The 21,593-nt window shown below is 37.9% G+C and overlaps 1 protein-coding gene across 1 annotated transcript in view; it reads right to left on the bottom strand.

Annotated features, from left to right (window-relative positions):
* Positions 1-21,593, bottom strand: part of ESR1 (estrogen receptor 1) — a 124,841-nt gene that overhangs the window by 86,070 nt on the left and 17,178 nt on the right. The window contains 1 exon segment of the mRNA XM_064447056.1: positions 8,499-8,689. Coding sequence (XP_064303126.1) covers positions 8,499-8,689 — 191 coding nt within the window.

The following is a 21,593-nucleotide window of genomic DNA, read 5'->3' as shown; positions in this document are numbered from 1 at the left end:
AAAATTCAATTGGTGTTTCATCTACTATTTCAGGATCATGATACCATGTGCAAAGTCTACTTCTACCCCAATACCACTCCCATCTTTTTTAATTTTAGACAAGATAACAAAAAAAGACACAAATCCAGACCCCAGTCTCTACAAAATCTGGCAGAGAGTGTGACATTTAGTTGTTCTTTCCCTATCTGATAAATCACAATTGTTTAAAATCCTTGGCACATGATTAAACCAACAGCTGTGTAAAAGGAAAAACTCCCACAATGTATTACTCACAACCATCTCAATATGATCCCTCTAGAGACAAGAAAGAGTTGTAGGCAAGCCATGGTGATCTTATTCCCATAGACTTTGAATGAAATCTCTTGTATTTTTAGCTTCCCAGTTTACTTGAGCTAAAATGGGAAGGGGTGGAATTCTACTACGGAAAACTCCTCCAACTAATAAAAGGAGGCCAAAATGTTAAAAATTAAAAATATTGCAAATTGCTCACAATTTACTTGCTTAATCCTTACTTAAAATCCAATCAGTTGTTAGCAACAAGGAAATTAATATAACTCTATTTTTATTCCAGATATAACATCAGGTTTTGGATTATGATAGGACATATTGCACAAGTTTAGCTAGCCTTATTTGGATCTTTTGTACCTGAGTGGTTCCTGGTATCACAAGGTTTGCAAGGAGCTGTAACACATTTGTCCTCACAGTACCATTGTAAAGGAAGTGCCGATATTTGTATTTTACTGGGGGGACAACGACGGGATTCTCAGTGCGCAGACTGTGCAGTGGTCATAAGCATTTCTAAGCACAGTGAGTTTTCTGCACTGAAGTCTGTGAATCTGAAACTGCAGTACAGTCAAGTCTGGGTTTGTTAAAAATTAGTATAATTTTTAACATCACTATTTTGACAAAAAGGCCTTTTCTGCCTATGTACTACTTTCTCATGCAAAGTAAAACCTAGCTATGCTTTTTTTCATTTACTGAACTATATCTGTGCTCCTTGGTTTGCTCCCTTATACCCTAACATCACCCATGTCCTGTAGAAGATCCATCCATTTTATAATCAGAAGGGTCAACAAAGATACCTTTGTTGATGACATACCTGTTGATGATATACCTGTCATCTGGTATATCTCTAGCCGCATTTTAGGGTGGTGAATAACTGTGTTATTTACAATGAAGGAAGTCCAACTATTCCAACAATTTGTGACTAAATTAAATCAAATCTTTGAAATACATAATCTTATTCAAAGAATTCAGACAATGAGATATTTACTACATCTGTTATTAAATTAAACCCGCAGTTAATTGCCATACCAGTCCTTTTACAGTAACTCTGAGCTAGTACACATTCTTCAATAAATTTGTTAATAGTCTCTTTTGGAAATAAATTATGTCAAAGATCATTTCACACACTTCTAGTACATTTATTTTTCTAATCGTCTTACACAGTTCTCTCTAGATTTCCACTTTTCAAAAGTGACTGCACAGGACAAGTTAACCTACAGAAAGTCTGAAAGTTCATGGGAGTGAAACTTACAGAGCCAGTTTAAATCAATAAACCCACCTGAGTTAAATGAGGTTACAAATACATATTTTCCCTTCACACTCTCTAAAACCAAGTAGAACAGTTGAGCAATTTCCTGCTGGACAAACAAAGAGGTTCTCTTGCAATTTGTAAATGTAAATGTAAAGCTCTTCCCTGCCCCCCCATGTGACTATTTTGAATTTTGAATTGGATAATGTGAGTTTCCAAATTAAATATTCATTAAATACTTGCAACACAAAATACTGTTTAAGTGGGTTTTTTTGTTCATTGATATGGCACAACAATCGTATTCCAGAGGAAGTAAAACACGATTAATAATAAAGCTAATAATATAGGATACATTAAGTACAGCTTCTAAGGGCTAGGAGTTTTGTCTAGAAACTGGGAAAAGCTTTGGACTTGGCAGAGGAAGAACTAGTGACCATTTTATAAGATCACAACAATCAGTGAGTGTTCTCTACTTTCTGGTAAGGAGTGTTACCCAGCTTCAGAAAGGCTTTCACATTGCTTGTGGTGACATTTCGTTTGTCAGCTAGGAGAATATAGTTTAGATTATTTCAGAAATCCAGTCTCAGGGAAGAACTATCAGTGCTCACTGTTACAATGGAAGCCGATATTGAATGAGGCTCCACAGTGTCTGTCCTGGATCCAGTTCTACACAGTATTTTCCTCACTGATGGGTAATGGACTGGAGTATTTTTATTAAATGTTATTCACTTGTAGATGATATTCGTATGTGTTAGAAGAACAGAGAAAAGACCAGACTACTCTGCTAGTCAGACAGAAATAAACCTGAAACAAATGGCAGGAGTCTACAGGAAAAGAATTCTAAATTATCTTGGCCAACTGGAGATAGCACATGGGAAACAACAGTGCAAAAGTAAGGAATAATACAAATCACTATATTCAAATAGGAATAATCAGATGCACAGATCAAGATGGGAAAGAAGCAGTTTCTTCTCTAGAAAAGTATTCTTGAGATTGTTCTGCAGCACACACTGATTATGAGTGAACAGTGTCATGTTTTTGTAAATAAGGCAAACATTATAGTATGATGGATTTAGACAAATACCACCAGCTGGGCTTGTAAGGTAATCCTGTTGCTCTGTTCAGTACTCATAAAGCCTCATATAGAAGGAAATCATTCTTCAAGCATAAAAGAAAACAGGACAAAGTGGAGAATTTCCAAAGTAGACCAAGTAGAAGATTAGAAGTTTAGAAAACAACACCTGTGACAAAAGTTTGAATAAACTGTGTTTCTTCAGGTTAGGTAAAACAGAATATTTTTTTTTTAAGTGTGACTGCAATCTTCCATGCCTTAAAGGCTGTTGCAGGAGGAAAGAGAATTTCTTTTCCATGGCATTATAGACAGGAAAATAAGTGATAAGCTTAACCTGCAGGAAGATTCAAATTTCATAGTAGCCTTCAAAGATAAGGAGAATAAAACTAGGCTACAAGTTTTTAAGAAATAGCTCGCTAAACATATGTAAGGAATTGGCAACAGTTGATCCTATCACAGGACAGAAAAATGAACTAGGACTCAAGGCCCACTGCAGCCCTATGATTTGCTTAGGCCACGAAAAATAAGGAAGTAACTTGGATGCAAACATCTTAAGTCACTGCCACATCCATGCTGAATGCAGCATTTAAAACTTGCTGGAAAAGTACCATGTTCAAAATTGCCTTACTAGGAGAAAAGAGGTATTGACTCTTGCCTTTCAATAACACCCAAGATCACCATCAATTAGACTGCTGATATTAAAAATGTACATTGTGCTTAACTTAAGGGACTCTATAGAAAAACAACAAAAACCACAGAAATAATTTTAAAAGAAGTTTCAGAAGAACCTGGCTGACCACCGGGTGTTAGAACAGTCCTAGTGTTAGCTAAACCCTGGTGGACTTTCTAAACACACATTTTCTAGCCTTCAAACTTCCAACAGTCAACAAACCTCTCAAAAAGGAACCATGTGTTTTCCACCCTGAGACTAGACACCAGTCTGCAGCCCCCTGTTTATTGGCTGTGATTACCTCTGCTAGTCTCACTTAGATTCATGTTTTTGTTGTAGTTTTGCTCTTTCTGCTGACAACTCATAGACTCAGTGCACAAGCAGTTTTTTAGGGAGTTTCTGTCTTCTTGGCTGCAGGATCTGTGCAGCATTTGCAGCTGTTATCAAACAAAATACCATGAAAAGAGAAGACAATAATGGAAATCCAAAGGGAAGATCTCAGAAACCTCCCAAACTGATAATATTGCAATTGCTGCACTGCAGCATTACCTAAACACCCACTTATTAGGCAGGTTTTACCAGTGAAATTCTCTCCAACTTAGACAAAAATATGTATATATTACCACCACTCCTAGCATTACAGTTTGAACTACATACTTTCAACAAAGTACAACACTATCACTGTGAAGTTAAAACAATTGATAACACTCAGAGCCTACTGCCAAAACTCTCCTACTTGATGGTCAGAAGGCATAACTGCTAAATAAAATCCACGTTCAAGCCACACAACTAAAATACTTCCCAGCTTCAAGAATTCCTGCATTTTGGAGTCCACTATATCTCTGTGATCAAGACATTAATGGCAGACCTCTCAAATCCCTCAGCACAGCTATTCTCAGAAGCCAACCTGTTCTTGCTGGACTGGTACTGCCTCCCATCATGCAGTAATTCTTAACTGAATATTTGTGAAATATCCCAGATTTTTGTCTGAGTATACAGCTGTGAGAAAAGGCAGAGAAGGTGCACCTGAAATACGTCAGACAGGGATATGAAGGAGGCAGGGAAGCAGAAATGTGTATTTCTAAAATATTTCAGTAATTCTAAGATCAAGATACCCTCCAGTGTAAGGAGTTACCTCTCATTTGTTCTGAAACCCCTGTGCTCCCACTGGGGCTTCTCAGCCCCACATATGTAGGCATTTGTTGGATGCTTGTCAGAGATGGTACGAGTAATGCCTTCTTGTCCCATACCCTTTGTTGACTATCCAAAAAACAAGAGAATTAGAAGGAGGGGAAAAGAATGTGTGAGTCACAAGGGGATTTTTAATTTGTAAATGGCATTTGTAAAGCTGGTGTTGAAATACTTCATCCAATCTGACATCCAAATTTTAAAGAGACTGTTATGGGCAAGGGAGGATCAGAAAAGTTGCAAAGACAGAGGACACAGAAGATAGCAAGATATACAGCAGGAGACTGAAACATTTTATTTCACTTAAGATATCAAGGTGATTTGATTGTAACAACTTAAGTTATAAGAACTTCCCACAGCAGAGAGATACTATATACTAAGTCTGGTTCATGGATGTGATATAAACACTGAAGTAATTCAGATTACAAAGGTAATTTTTTAGCAGATGGGAGGACAAATTATTAGAATAAGCAATCATTGTAAGAAAGTTCTCGAGCCCACAGACCAAGGCTGGGCATCTTCTAAAAGATCTGTCTCCATCAAGTTACCAGGCTCTGTACATGGATAGCATATAAAGTTTATACTGAGAAAAGACCAGACTTAATGATCTAATGGCCCTTCGTGGTCATAAAATCCATAAATATTTTAAACAGAGAAGTACAGTCTGCTGTGATGTGACTGCTTGTTATGCTTCTGGATTTAAGTCAGTTGACCAAGTACATTCCTGAAGGCTACATATTCTGGGCGAAGAATAAAGCACTCTTCTATCACCAAGCAACACAGTGTTCTTGGTGTCGTATGATTTTTCTCTCCAGTGAAACCTTATACATTAATATCAGTCTGCACAGAGTTTTCTCAAAACAAGGTCCCAAATCGCTTTTGGGACATAAACTAACAAAATAAACTGACATGGGCAGTTTCAGGAGGCAGCTGAGATTTTCCGCCAACCATTTGTTGTTTAAATAAAAATGAGCAGTTGCACATATTGAGAGACAGTTACTAACTCAGGTTGCCTTTCAAGCTTTAACTTTTGACAGCAAAGAAAAACTACTTAGCATTTAAAATTTCCAGAACCATTCCAGCTCACCCAGGTAAAAACGAAGTTGTCCATCTCCACCTCCAGTAAGGTGCAATGCAGACATGAGTTTTCACAAAATTTAAGTATATACTTATGCAAGTAAGCATAGATACTTCAAATATCACTGAGAATAACAGATATACAGGAAGGAAATGGATTGCCCATACAGCTTCTTCATTATGTCCAAACTTACTTTTTCCTGTGGTTCTATTAAGAACCGCATAGAATGTTTGAGTACTGTCTATTAAGAACATTAAACTTCACAATAGCAATTTGTCTATGAATTCCCTGATGAGAAATATAAAAATGACCATTTATTTCTGCATCAATATGTGTATTGAGAAATACAGGACAGCAAAGCACAGAAGCAGTGTGGTTATCTTGCATTTAAAGACACGCTAAAAACAGCAACAAAAATCTTTGCTGAAAGCATTCTGTGTTACTTCTGTTTATACAAACAAGTCCTGCGGACCTCAATACGGTGTAATCATGATTTCCAGGAAATTTTTATCCATTTTTTTAGGAATGTATATCATACATACAATGCAGATATAATAATATTTAGTCTGCATATTCTTCTACACATACACCTACACATTAGTAATATTCGTTCCTAGATATTTAATGAAAACATATTTAAAATTATCACCATCTGCATGGTAAATGGCATGTTTTCTCCTGTATTCTTAATCTAAAAATTAGTGTTGTTTTCATAAACTGGACACATGTCCGATGAGGACTTGTGATTGTTGAGGTAGAGATCTCTTTCAGATCCAGTAGGAAATACAAAAAATCCCTTAGTTCATCAAGACTGGGTACCTATGACTTCAAAAGTCCTTTAGAGGACTTTTCATACTGTCTGTGATCAAGTGATTACACTTCTCTCATAAGTACTCATATTCTTGAATTACTTTCTTGGTATTAGTGGATGCCATTTTTTATGATAGCTGTTAACAACAAACGAGGTGGATCGACTGGAGAAAGTATAGAGGAGTTTAACAAATGGGATCAGAAGCCTAGAAAGCATGTTCTACTGAAAGAAGTGGGTTTGTTTAGTCTAAATAAGAGAAGACTGAGGAAAGATATGATAACAGACTTCAACTATGCAAAAGGTTGTTGTAATAAGCCTTCTTCGTGCCCACAAGGGATAGCACAAGAAGCAATGGGCTTAAATTAGAGCAAACATGATTTAAAGATCAAGAAAAGCATTTTACAGGACATTGGAAACTTAAGCTTTAAATTCTGAAAGCTTACCTACTTAAAAATTATGTTAGGTATATAAATGTAGCAAGAACTAAATTTACTAATTAGCATGTACTGTAGCACAAATAGATAAAAGATCCATTGTGGAGGACCACAACATTTGTCCACATAGAGACTAGGGCAAAGACTCCCAAGTGCTGACATAGAACCATGGAACTCTATAAAAGAGTCAGATGCATTTCTTCTTCCATAATGGTCAAGAGTTAGTTGATAACTAACTCTTACTTTTGCTTAAGAATATTTCAATTTTCACTTTGTTGCTGACTTCAAGTACAAGGACAAAATTTCAAAATTCTAAGAATAATTCTGGTTTGGTCACAGGAACTCAAAATGAAAAATAACAACAAATGCTCAGTAAGGGAGCTGTTCTCCCTACATCTCAAGTATAAGTAAATCATTCTGATGTTAAAAGAAAAGCATTTCACTCTTTCTGCCTCCAGTGTTGCTTATTATTGACCTCTGGCTGTAACCACTCTTTTCTAAAAAGCATTAAGATGAGTCTGGGAAAGCAGAAATACAAGTAACTATTCACTAATCACTGACATTCAAATCATTTAATCAACGCCTACCCCGCAGCTAATCTTCCACTTTTTTTCCTTTAGGCCGGGAAAATTCTGAGTTGAATGCTGGAAGTCTTATTTAACTCACCTCAGTGAGTTACCATGACTACCATGCAACAAAACAGGCAATAGTCTCACCTTGTGATATCAGGTAAAAACTGTTCCTCACTGTGCTTACTTCAAAAAAGGACGGACAGGAATGTTTTTGTCTATATATCACCCAGAGATTTAAAAAACTATAGAAACAGAACTAAAGGATAGCTCTTTACTATTTTTTTCTTTGGAAAGGAAGAAATCTGTTTTAATTTCTTTTCCAAAATAAGACTTAAGTACTGAACAATACCTGGATTTTCAGTAGAATCATGCTTACTTCTTACTCAGTTTAGGAGATGATGAACAAAGCAAAAAAGTATCCAATCCACAGTGTGGCAGGTATTTAAATCAAGAATTATCTCAGTCACAGTAATTAACACTGTTTCTGCTAGATGCCCTTTACTCCACTGGACACCTTGCACAGTATACTTTTAGCCATGACAAGACTGAACTAAACCATTCTGTGTATAGCTCAAAGCCCTGCTTTGCTGACAGATACAAATGCAATTTCATCAAGGAAACATCCATTTTCAATATTGGTTCTCAAAAGACATCTCACATCTTCAAGGAGTTGAGATTTGGATTAAAACATCTTGCTAATAGAGCACTAAATTAAGATAAATAAATAAATGGACATGTATTAATCTTCATCTGACGGGAAAGTCTCAAAAAAAAGTTGGTTTTGGTAAGAACTTTATCACAGAAAAGAGATATACATTGCCTGAAAGAGTGGTCATCTTGATCCAATACAGATTTTTAAATTAGATTTCTCACTGTGTCCGTGGTCAGACATACCTAAACCAAGGAGAATATAGGGAAGCTTTTCTTTCCCTCATTAATCTTGGACTAAATAACAACATATTATATACCTGCTAGAAGCATTCACCAAATCCAGAGCTAAAAATATATGGGAGAGCACAGCAGCTGCTGATGAAAACCCAGTAAATGTCATTGTCATGGGCTCAGGCTGCAATCTCAAGTAGCTTCACAGTTTCCTCAAGGGTAAAGAGTAAAGGTGATTTACTTGAATGGTTTATTACCTTGAATACTCCTTTTGAAAAAAGCTTTGCAGCCCTCACAAGACCAGACCCCATAATGGTAGCCTGAAGCATAGTCGTTGCAGACAGCACAGTACCGGGTCTCCTTGGTGGACTCCATGGACAAGCTCCCTTTCTCACTGGTAGTGGACATCCTCTCCCGGATGCTGTGGCGCCTGTTATCAGTGCTTGGCCTGTTAATAGCAAAAAACAAGCATAATTCTTTCAGCAACGTTAAGTCTCATCCACTCCTGCAGATTGTAAGAAGAGCAGGTCTAGTTTTGAAACAAGAGGTGGACAAAAAAATAACCTTTTATCATCCTCTGCCCAGTCCTATTTAAAAAGGTTGTAGAAACAGTAAGATACAGGGTGACTTCTCACAAATCAATCTGATGTTATTAGGCATTGTACCTCAAAAAATTAAGAAGCTATTTGACAAATTAATCAATTTTTCTCAAGACATTACAACAGCATACAAAAAAATCAACATTTTTTGTGTGCACCTGGTTCTGCCCAAAGGGTTCAACAAGTCTGCAGTATCAGTAGGTAGTTTGAAAATCTGAGCAAAAATCACTTAATGTTTGCACCTGAATTTGCTAGTCACTTAAGTTATTAACCAGATTATTTTCAAGTACTACTACCTAGAGATACAAATTTCCCTTATATTGCCAAAGACATGATATCACATAAAACAGTCCCTATTCTCACTATGATACCACTTTCACAAAAATTAAGTGGTTTTAGCACAACCATAAAAGTCAGAAAGTATTAAGAATTGTTGCCGAATAATTTTTGTGCTAGTAATGTGCATGTTACCAGACATGTACTACACATACTAGACATGCACACGACCCATGTGTGCTGCTGAATGAAAATTGAACAAGTCTATAATGTAAATGGTGATGAATTCACATCTAGTGAATCCGGTAAGGGATTAATAAGGGTAACTGCTGCAGGCATAGTAAACAATATTCAAAAAGATGAGTGGATGTGAAATTACCAAGGGAACCAGCAATGACCTCTGGGATTGCTCCTGAAAGGCAAACGGCTCTTGCAAAATATACTTTCCAGTAAGAGTCTGCACTACAAATTGTCCAGGAGAGAAACACAATTGGGTGTGACAGCATTAGACAAGTTAAAGCATGAAGAACCCTACTGTTTACAGTAATTATCCACTTACCATGCATGTTTTAATTGCTGGTTAGTAAACAGGTCTTATTTACCAGAGTCACAACATTTTCTGAAACAAACATATCCTAGGTTTGAGCCTAGGAGACTGGGGGCTCTCTCTTTCCGATTTCTTCCTACATACTTAATTTTGCCTTATTCCCTTCTTCAGCACAGCAAAACTTCCTTTGTTTTGATGAACCAAGGCATTTGGCACCAGCAGCACCTTCCTGTTCCAAACCAATACTCCCCAGCAGCTTTCTGATTACTCTACATATCCTCAACTATCTTTTTTCATCTAGCCAAAGTTCCCTGACATCTCCTGCTGCAGTCCATCTCGACACCCAAAATCTTTCTACCAGCCAAAGCCACTTGGACACTCTCACATGTGCTTCCAACCATCCCCTTGAGACTTTTTTATATATAATTTCTGTCCCCAAATATGATATATTTTCATTGAAGAGCTTTGAATGAATAGCAGCTATTTGAGAAATAGGAGGCTTTGCCATGTTAGATAGCAGAAACTGCTACTGGCCTCATTCAGGATAACTGCATATTTTAAACCCGAATTTCTTTGCCAAGCCTTATATACCAGCTAATTTTGAACACTTATTTAAATACTTTTTGTATCCTTGGGACTTGTGCAGGACAGAAGATAGTGAAAATGGTGAAGTGCTGACATGGCACAACTCTGGCTTTTTAGTGAGTCAGGAAAACTGGAGAACGTTACAGTTCTGACAACATGAGTTTAACAAAGTAGGCAGAGAAATAAAAACTCTTGCATCTTTCAGATGTTAAAACATGAAAAAGTGAAACCAATATCATTTAAAAAATTGTTATGGGTACAACACATACAAGGTTCATGTAACTACCTTTTCCAACCCAACAAATCTAGGTAGTTTTTTTATTTCTCTCCAGGTCCTGAATCTTCCTTTGAATTTGCTTTATCTCAGTGCCTCATTTGATTCACTACTTCTTTTTTTTCTACCAAGCACTGATCACAGCTGTTGTTTCTTAACCTCTCCACTCTGTTCTCTCTTGCCTGCAGCTAGATCACCTAAACCATCCTCTCAGTATAACTTCAAATTAAACACAACATGATTTTTTAAAAATATACTTTTAGGTGCATATAGCTACAAAAATGTTTCAAATATTTAAAGTAAATCAGCAAGCAAATAACTGTCCATATAATTTTAACAGCAATACACTAATCTGTTAGGTGTACACGACCACCTGATAGATATTAATAATTTTGGATTTTTTTTTCCAAAACTGCTACAAATATGCATGTTCACAATGTTCACAAAAATATTTTCGTATCAATAAGAAACAGTCACAGTTTATAAAATTTTACCTTTTAGAAAAGGCACACTAAAAACAGTAAAAGGAGGAAAATGTCAGGTTCCATAACAATTACATATTTTTGTAGGTGTCTAGTGATTTTCCAACACCATACACAGACACACAAACTTATTAAAACAATCCTACTTTCCTAGCTGGATACAAAAGAAAACACTTCCACTACTAGGTTAAACCAAAATAGAGTAAAGAAATACCAACAAGTATCAGTCATCATTCAGTCCAGATAATTTAAATTTTCATCTTTTCAGAATACTTATCTTCACTCAGATCAAGACTAGGCTCACAAATACGTTTTTATGAAAATTATATTTAAGAATAATAAAAATTTACTGAAAAATAGCCTAAGGCGATGCAAAAAAAGCTTTTTCTATCTAGAAAAGGTAAGAAATTTTGTGAAAAATGTATGCCCCAAAGAAGGAAAGATGCGCAAACAGTAACAAGGAAGATGTCGTAAAGAAAGACGTATCTTATCATGCTGCTTGCAGAGAGCCTGTCCCACATGTCCTGTCCATCCTCAGTCTCTGAACAAGGGCCACTTTTTCAGACAGAGGCTGCAGGCAGAAGCAATGAGACAGCTTGCTCCCTGTTAGCACACACAGGGTCCGTGGCACAAGGGATCACAAACAGGCCGGGGAGTAATGCCACCACTCACACATGCCCATAATGACCCTGCATTTCATATTTGACTTAGACCTCCAGTGCCTTCCTGCACACAAACTTGTTATATTGAACAAGCACTATAAATCTGTTAATGCAGACCTTCACAGAGCAAAAAGAATCCAGACACAGCCTTCCTGGCTTCCCACCTCCGTCCCCCTCGCAAAATTGGTGCCACTCAAGCACCACTTTGATCAAGGTTTTGCAAGCTGGCCTAGCAGAGTCATCACATGCAGGCACTTGTGAGTCACAGTGGGAAGCACACTAAAATATCCCTAGGCCCATTCTCCTCAGAAACAACATCCTGCCACCCCTTTCCATTTACCAATGGAAATGAAAGCTGGTAATAAACTAACTTTAGATTATCACAACTCTAGCACTTATTAGAGAAATACTTTTGGGAAAAAAGTATCCCAATAACAAAGAGCTTGCTAAATCAAAATAAATTCTCAGATTTCATCCAGAAATCAGCTGCTAGTTAGTACACATCACAGACCACTGATGCTGTGTCCTGACGAAAAATAACAATCTGCTCTTCATCCAGTTTTCAGTTAGATTTCAAGGGTTAGCCTTCTGGAGAACATAGTGCAATAAGCTAACCCAACTTTAATAACTTTGGCAAGATCGTCATTCCCAAAATACAATAGAAGAACCTTTTCAACAGTTTCCTTTGTAATCTATGCAAACAATAACAAAAAAAAAAAAAAAAAAGACCAACAGTTCTTGTCAACTATGTTTACCAAAGAGAAACACAAATCAAAAAGAAAGAAAACCCCAAACATAGCCTTCCCTCCAAGGCCCCCACCAAAACAGAACAGATTTGAAAGCAAAAAAACCTCATGATTTCCAAATGTAATAACACAGCAGACATAAAATTGAAAGTGTTTTGGAACCTACAGAGCAGGACAAACTTGTCTTCCAGACTCACTTTCAGGTTTTTCCACCTATGTGGCACTGAGTCTGTCCTTCAGTAAACATGTTAGCAAACAAGACATCTCTGCTTTCAACATTCACTCATCACCTGCAACTCTGAATCAGCAAAGAGATCATTAACGCCGTGTTGACTCTAAGGTAAAAAGAATGTGTACATGAGGGAATGACAGTTTTGTAATGAAAACTCAGTGTATTACATCATGGTAATGTCTGGCAGGCAGGATGAATTTAGGATAACCCACAGTACAGTGAGGTATGGCCCAATTTATTTGCAACCCTAACTTTATCTGAAATAAAGAGATTAAGGGAAAAGTTATTTAAGCAATTAAAGGAAACACCTTGAGAAATTCTAGTTTTATGAATCTACTTTCATACAAGAAACTTTAATGTGCAGTTGCCAAATCTTTCTTACCATAATGGATGGAAGTTCCCAGTGTAAAAACCTCAAAACCAATGGCCATTTCAAATGCAGTCAAGGTCTAGCAGAAATGCTTTTCCACACATTGGACTTATTATAACACCATTCTACAATTCCATATTAAATTAATTAACTTGCTGTTAGATTGAAATTTCCATGTGGGGCAAAATATTTATGAAAGATTATTTGAACAGAATGAAGTGCTTGAAAAAACTTGAAAGACATCTTGAGGAGAAGTACTGCAATAGGAATGACAAAGTATACAAATAAATAGAAAATTGCCAAGTACATTAAGTACCTCAAAACTGTACTCTGAGAAAGCAGATCCAATGAATCTGAAAAAAAACCCTGTATTCCATCCAAATGAAAATGTTGTCTTAAAACAAATACCCCAAAATCCCTAGGGTTGTAATTAAGGTAAATACAGTTGACAATGGAAAGAGAGTCTTACATGGAGTTGTATATCAAACTGACAGAATCACAGCGTATTTTAGGCTAGGTGGGACCTCAGGAGGCTCAGAACAAGATGGGCTATAGCAATGAGGGTGGGGTCCAGCAACAGGACCAGAAGGCATCATCACTCCTTGGCTGGTCCTCTGCCAGTGATGAAGATCAGCTGGGGCTCACCCTGGGGCCCAGTTGTGAGTGATTCCCAATCCAAGACTCTGAGCACATTTCACTCACACAGCTAAGCTGTCTTCCTCCCTAAAACAGGATGTTTTTGTCTATGCTACCAAGGGAGAAGGACCCTTGCAGAGCTCCTGCCTGAACCATGCCCTGGGAGAGGATTACTCAGCCAGGCCAAACTGTGCATGGGAGTGTGAAGCTATTAAGCAGTGAGAGGCTTCGTGCTGGTGTTTGCACCCATGCCCTGGCCTTGTTCAGGTAACTAATATACACGCAGGCCTTTCTTGCCCCACTATCCTCAGTTTATTCCCTAATCGTCAGCAAGTTAATGTCTCTGGCTGCAGCATCAAAAATCAAAGTAATAAACATTTCCCTTAGACAATGATGATGCCCCTTCCAGCTTAGTGCCTACCTCATTAAATGTGACATTTAAGTTCATCTGCAACTTCTATACAGGATAAACGTAGCTGTGAAAGTTTGACACCGCTGGGTGAAAATAAGCTGTAGGATGAGAACGAGCTGCCTGTAATTCAGACCTCTATATGGGCCGCATGGCCAGACCTTTCTCTTCCCTCTCCCACAGCCTGGCACAGCTTCCTGTGCATCCACAAGTCTTTCTACCAGGGGAAATACAGACTGCAACCAGGAAGGCCACCAGAGCAGAGCTGCACGGCAGCTCCTTTGCCACCTGCGACAACAGTTCAGGAGGAGAACTTTGCGCTGGAGAAATGCTCCTCTGGTCACTTCATCTCATTTGTTTCATGGATTTGGTTCATATCTCCTCCTTCAGGGTGAGAACAGGGACACCTAAACAGGACTATCTGTGTAGAAGACCCTAAGATAGTGTAGTGAATGCATGAAGTGAAGAAACAATTGTCATAAAGGAATGAGAAGAGACAATAAGAAGAATTACTTTTAAAATAACATAAGATATATGTGAAAGCCAACTAAGAAAAAAAATGGCGAGGAAACCAACTGAAAACAGGACAGGCCTCAGAGCAGGAAAAAGAAAAAAAACTGACAGGAGAGAAATTTAAGAAAAAAATGAAAAGAATGAAGTTATATGAAAGTTGAATAACAAAATAATATTAAAATATTGACAGTATTTCACAATGTATCAGAAAATTATTTTATAGTCAGAAGACACTGAATGTTTTCTTTAGAACTAGAATAAAATACAATTTATATTTGGTAACTAAAGTACAATTACTTAGGAAAAATAACTCAGTATTGACCAAGAAATGGTAGGGTTGAGGACAGGCTCTGTCAACATGAAAACAAAAGCATATCTTCTTAGGTCATCAAAACTTCTCGTTCAACATGAAATTAAACACTTCCTTTGGCATTAGTTTTATCACCCTCCTTCATCCTTAACTCTGGTTAATTTTAAAATGAATTATTGAAATACTACATTTGGATATGTCAAAATTAAACCATGCCTTGTGTGAAGAAAAATCTCTAAAGCTAATTGCTGAAATCAGTATAATTTTGCACACCCTCTCAGGCCCTTAAAACTTCATCTTTGACAAATTTAGTTTTTTTTCTCAGATCTGTCGCTAATACATGCAGACTGGATTAAAGTCTAAAGAGGTGTGTCTATGCACAGTCACTGTATGACCTGTGGCATCTCCAGCCACATTTCCTGGAGGTTCTACTGACAGGAGGGGAAGGGAGCCCAGGTTCCTTTTTCACAACCTGAATACCTGAATTTGCATGTTTTCAATATTTCCTTTCCCACACTTCTACTCCCAGGACTGGTTTTCCATGGTTTATAAATGTGAGCTAATAATTTTCCAGCTGATCCCCTTGACTACATAGAAGTTTGCCCAACTTTCTGAAAAATGTGGAAGCTTTTCTTGGCAATGACAGGGGATGAGGGGTGGGTTTAAAAGATGAAAGATCTCAATCGATTTGTCAGTTCAATGGGTCTGAAATTTAAATTCATACAAAAAAATCTTTGGAATAAATACTGGGAAATTGGTTCTGTTTTGTTATATTTTTCAGTGCTGTTGGAATCTAAACTACAACTCACTTACAGGGTCATTTTCATTAGCCTTAAGTGAAGAGTGGTGGTGTAGCTGTACCTCATGGAGTAGCCCAGAATTCAAATCATTCTGAGGCAGTGGCAATTTTTTTTTATTATGCACAGAAGTTTAATAATATCTTTCTGTATATAAGGTGAATACAGAAATATCCACACACGTGCTTTATATTAATATACATTAAAATAAAATTAAGATTTTAAATACAGCACATGCTGAACTGCACCTTGTAAATGCAACTGAAACCTTCATTTATCTTTACTGTGCATATGTATATTATCTTTAATTATACGACCGTACTTTTCACAGGGCAACAGCTCATCAGTGCACATAAAATAAAAATAAAGAGAATTTATTGAATGAGCAGCTATTCTGTCTTTGGGGCTTTTTTTCCTGACTGTTCAGTGTCTGGTCCTTTACTATCACCACACTATTCTAATTCAGCCACAACATCAGAATTAATTTCCTTCCAATATTTCCATGCCACTATAGCATTTCAGCAGTTCACAGGTGCTAATGAATGTGTTTTTCCAATACTCTTGTGCGTTGAAAGGACAAAAAATGAGGCTGAGAGACATTAAGGTCAAAAGTATATACTGATTTATGTACAACCTGAGTTTTTTAAGTACCCACCATTAAATAGCATTTTGAATGTTCAGAGTGCTACTTCCCTTGTCTACAATTGCAAGGGTAAATGTTCAACACTTACATGAATCAGACTGTAGGACTTCCTTTCAGCACAAAGAAAATTACAATACAACATGAGACTACTTGTGAGGAGCTTGATTTAAATGATTTCTGAACTTCACAGAAGCATTTGTGGCAGAACTAGGCAGAGAATTTAGTTCTTCAGGCCAGAAATCAGTTGCCTTCACACAATACTTTTGAAATTTTTGCCTCATTACTTTTTTTAGCTACCAGTTTTTGCAAGAAATGAGCAGAGAATTTACAAACAGTGACATATTTCACTATATGAGCATGACACATTCCAAAGTTGACCCTTTTCATGGATTGAAACAGCAGCCCACTTATGATTACCTTAAAACTATGAAAATAATTATTGTAATAGTAATCACAAAGACACAAAAGGACCAAATAAGGTTTGCACAGGTCACCTTAATTGGGGCTTATTAAAAATAAAAGTTTGCAAATAACATTTTTCTGCATGTGGCTTCTCACCTTCTAAAGAAGGCATCTGGACAAACAAAAATGTTATCTTTCTGACTCATATTTATAGTTGCAGACAGCAGGGCTGGGACACATTGGTGCACCTCTCACTTGCCTTAACGCAGCAGGTGATGGCAGGAGATCACTCTCATTCCTGAGCAGCAGAGGAAGGCTGTCAGTGATACCTGTTAACAGCTGTGAATTGTGACACTACAAGTCCTTTACTCTGCTCCGCTTTAGGGGTAGAAGTAAAAGCTAGTAGATACACAGAGGCTGCTGCCACTGCTGTCAGTGGGAATGTCTGCTCTGTCCTCCCACAGCTGTTCTTTGTCAAGTGCTCTCACTTGACCCACCCAGCTCCTCTTGTCCCATTCTTACTCTTACCTCCACCTTTGGGCTTTTCCTTCCAGTCTCAGTCCCCCCATCCAGAAAGGGCAAACTCCTCTGCTCCAGCGCCTGGACTGACTGCCTGGCTGCTTCTCCCATGCCCAGACTCCCTGCAGGCACCTCAGTCAAAGCTCTCCTTCTGCCTCCACCGTTATTTATTTTCCTCGTGTTCTGGCAGGAAGGTTCCACTTTCCTGCCTCTCTCTGAACCCTTGTAACCCAGTCTGCTGTGATTACTTAGCTACTGTTAATCTCAATATACAATCCTACTTTCCTTTGACATGCCCCACCAGTTCCACAAGCACATACTGAGATTTGTAACTAAAGAAGGATTGATGGACCTTAGTATTGCCATTTGTTGACCACATATATCTTGTTTGCCCATGGAATAAAATAGGGGCCAGAAACACATCTTTGAAGAACCAATTGAGAGATGCCATGCAAGCCATAATCTGTGATAAATGCCATATTTCTTGCCAGAATTTCACTTCTGGAATAAGAAAAAAACATTGTCCTCTTATCAATGTTTTGAAGACTACTGAAATCAGCACAGAAATGTAGTTTCTGCAAAGAAAATGTTCAAAGAAGAAAATTAATTTTCAAGGGAAAAAATATTTTCTGTGGGATTTTCATTTTGCAGAAACCCCAATTTTAAAAAGTTTTGACAGAAAGATAATTAAACAGCAAAGCATTTCTTTCCATGCAATAAACATTTACAAAGAAGTAGACATGTATATAATAAACAAAAAGAATCTACAGACACATCCAGAAGGACACTTCAGCAGGGTTAACCCAGTGCGGAAATTGCTGCTAATTCTACCAGCAGTCAAATTGCCCTGCAGTTGCGATGTGAAAGTGACATAAACAGACCTGCAGAAGTTACATACTCTGCAGTCACTATGTACTACCATTCAGTAAAGCAAGGACAGTATTGCTTAACAGACTATCTATCTAGACCAGCCCCACAGGGCTGTTTTTTTAACTTGCCCTCAATTTTCCAATGATTAAGCCTTTCTCTGTTGACTGTTTGCTGCTTCACTACCTAATGACCAGCCTAAGTCCTTCCTGCTGGAAACTGAGCTCATTTGTTCTTAGCTATTTCCAGTTAGCCCAGAGAACAATTCAGTCGCTGCCCTCTTAGTACACATTTTCCCTCTGTAATGTTCCTGCTACGCCACCTCCCAGCCTCCAGCCTTCCTTCCAGAGTCTCCCCTCTAATTCCCCCATCCTCTTGCTGCTCTGTTAAGGAATTTGTTTGTCCCTTAGTAGGAATAAAGCTCTGACAGAGGCCTTGCCAGTCTCTCCTAAAACAGCATATTAACCTGTTAATTTGTTTTCCTGTTCACAGCATAACATTTCCCTTTTCTGCAAAAGATTACTCTGTTAACCTGTATTTAGCTTATGATCTTCTCTACCCCTTAGATTATTTTTTATTCTGCAAACTTTTTCCCTACTTAGTAATTTCCCTACCTGTGCATGAGATTTCTCCTTCCCAAAAGCTGGGCACTGCACAGACCCTTAGTGAATTTGAGAAATATTTAATGTTTCAGATTCTGTTGTGGTAAGCAGCACTAGAAAAATGTTCTCTTACATACTTACATTTCAAGTGGCCCGTTTACAGTGCTCTGCTGCTTTTAACAACTGGCAGATATCATTTGCTTATTTAAAAATTAATAGTACTATTTTATCTTTGGAGTAAAATATCTGCAAATTATTTCTTTGACTTATCTTTTGAATCCCTGATCACTGGATGATCTTCCTACTCCTTAAGGAAAAATATCCATGAAATAAATATTTGATCCAGTTCCTTGGAATCCAAAATAATGACCAGCCAGCTTGCTCAGGGTTTCTCTGCCTATTTCTACCTCCTGTCAGGCAGTTTCACCTGGGCATTACTTGTCTCTGACACTGCCTATCTTATTCAGCTAGGCAATCCCACACACTCTGGTGTATAGAGTGTCATATAATCTGAGGAAACACCTTAATCTACTGTCTAAAGGCATGCCAAATTTGATTAAAGAGCTGCTGACAGACAAAGTGCCTCGGGGCACCACATAGATATGACTTTCTGGCAGCAATACTGAGTTGGTGTCTGGCCGTACAGCTCTGGGGACAGAAGTAACAGGGGTCTGAGTGTGGCAATCGGCTGTGCCCACAAGTATGTCAGAGTGGAGGACCTGGCAGGCAACCACTCTGGAAGTGTGGACACAGGACATCTCACTTTAGTGTAAATATTCTGAAGAATAAAATATGTTTGAAAAGCTGGAAGCATGAAAAAAAAGGCCAGCTTCGGATGACAATTTATGGTCTAATCATCTACAGCTTTCACACTTTTAGAAATATCTAGTCACCCTTCTCTCCATTAAAGTTATGCTAAGCCTCAAAGACTAAGCTGAAAATTTGTGCCACTGAATTTCTTATACGAGTCTTAGAATTAAGGTATGCCTTTTGAGAAAAAGCTGTAGGTAGGCCTTCCATAGAAGAATATAGCACATCCAGAAGAAGTCTTTTATCCAGGTTTCACTGTTCCTAGGGAAATTCCTTCAGAATTACTCAGTCACTAGGCTTTATTTTTTTCCTGACATTCAGATAAACTAGCACAATCCTACCATATGAAAGAAAAAGGTTAAATGCACTCAATAGATTGGAAAAGGGTGTTTCAGGAAGTGCTATCAGATTCTTACACTTACCTCCAGACTATTTCAAAGGTAAATGCCAGCAAAAACACAAGACTTAACCATAAATCTTCCTTCACCATGCCTTTATAGGACTTTATGGGCTCATGTGTTCCTTTTATTTTTGGCAAGCCCTCTTTCCAAATATTTCAAATGCACACATTAAGACTGCAGTTTAACCAATTACCCCAAGCTTCATTAAATTCCTAGGAAAACTTTCAATGACCAACATTGAACAGGACATTTTTAAAGAAAAATGCTTGAAAGATATAAATGCTCTCCTTTACACCAACTTAAAAAAAAAATATGTTAAATAGGAATGCAGATTGCATAACATATTACAATTTAGATAACATTGTTTAAAAAATTCCAGTCTAAACCAATCTATCATTTCAAATGGCTAGTCTTCTTTAAAACAACATTTTAAACTGAAAAAGTAACTTTAAGGGGTATGATACATTTGAAAATAAACTTTTGAAACGAAGCACTGGTACAGCCACATATGGTCCAGAAAAAGAATTCAGAGGGCTCTACGCCACAGGAAAATAAACCCTGGTGAAATAAAAAACTGCTTAAAGTACTGCTTCTAAATTCATCAAAGTGCATGCAGACCTCTTGAACCAATGGGTATAAAGCACAGAGAAGAGGAGAAAGACTTTACCCAAAGAGTTTACCACCCAGGCCACCTACAAGGCACTCTACACCAGCTGCTAGCAAAAACACAGAAAAGACTACGTAGAGGTGCCAAGCCAAAAAACATAATATGGGCAGCAGGGAAGGAACTAGGCACTTGTGAAAATCTGACGCCTGCATCTAAAAATCCTTGTGTACTTGCCCCAGAAGATGAGGTTTATCATCAGCTCCTTGTTCTTGCCCCAAAACCATAAACCCAAGAACAGAGCCTCTGCAGTTCTTGGACTAATGGTGCGTAGTCTAGGGTCCAGTGAAGGAAAAAAAAAGAGTTCCTAAGCATATGGCCCCTTTTATGCTTAAGCCAGTTTCATCACAGTACATCGGACCCGCACAATAATACAAGCAGATTAACTTCCTTGCAGGCCACAGCTAGCCTGCAGTATCAGCAGCATATGAAAGCCAGTCCAAGACTCACACACCGCATGTTGTGGTGTGACACTTGACTGACAGCTGACAGACAGAGGCAGTCCCAGCTGATGCCCATGTACAAGGAATATGCATCCTAGAAATTCAAATATGACTTGAAAGTCATACATCTGAAAGCATAACAAGGGTAACAGATGGAACAAAAGCGCATGGCTGAGTGTCACCGATCGAAGGACAGGTGACAAAAGCATGACAGAAGGCAAACAAATAGTCCATCTGAAAACATGTCATACCAACCAGTCATTGCATAAAAGAAGGGCTGCAGTTCACCCACAGAGATGGGCTGTTAAAAGTGTCCACAGCACTCTAGTGCTGTCAGGCCAACAGATTATCTGTGCTTTGTAGCTTGTTATATACTCTTCTTCCTCTGTTAAGAAAAATTAATAACAAATTAAGTCAAGTTTCAGTCTTGAGATGTCTAGACACTAGTAGGGAAGACGCAGACCTCAAAGTAGCATGCTTTAGTTTGTCCTTCCAGGCAAAATGGAGGCAAGACAGGTGCACAGTAATACGATGCCTCACAAAATCTGGGTAGTTTGTGAGGA

Source organism: Phalacrocorax carbo, chromosome 3 (genome assembly GCF_963921805.1).
Source record: "Phalacrocorax carbo chromosome 3, bPhaCar2.1, whole genome shotgun sequence".
Classification (NCBI taxonomy): Eukaryota; Metazoa; Chordata; class Aves; order Suliformes; family Phalacrocoracidae; genus Phalacrocorax; species Phalacrocorax carbo.
The sequence above is the reverse complement of the archived record's forward strand: the minus strand, read 5'-3'. Positions and strand labels throughout refer to the sequence as shown.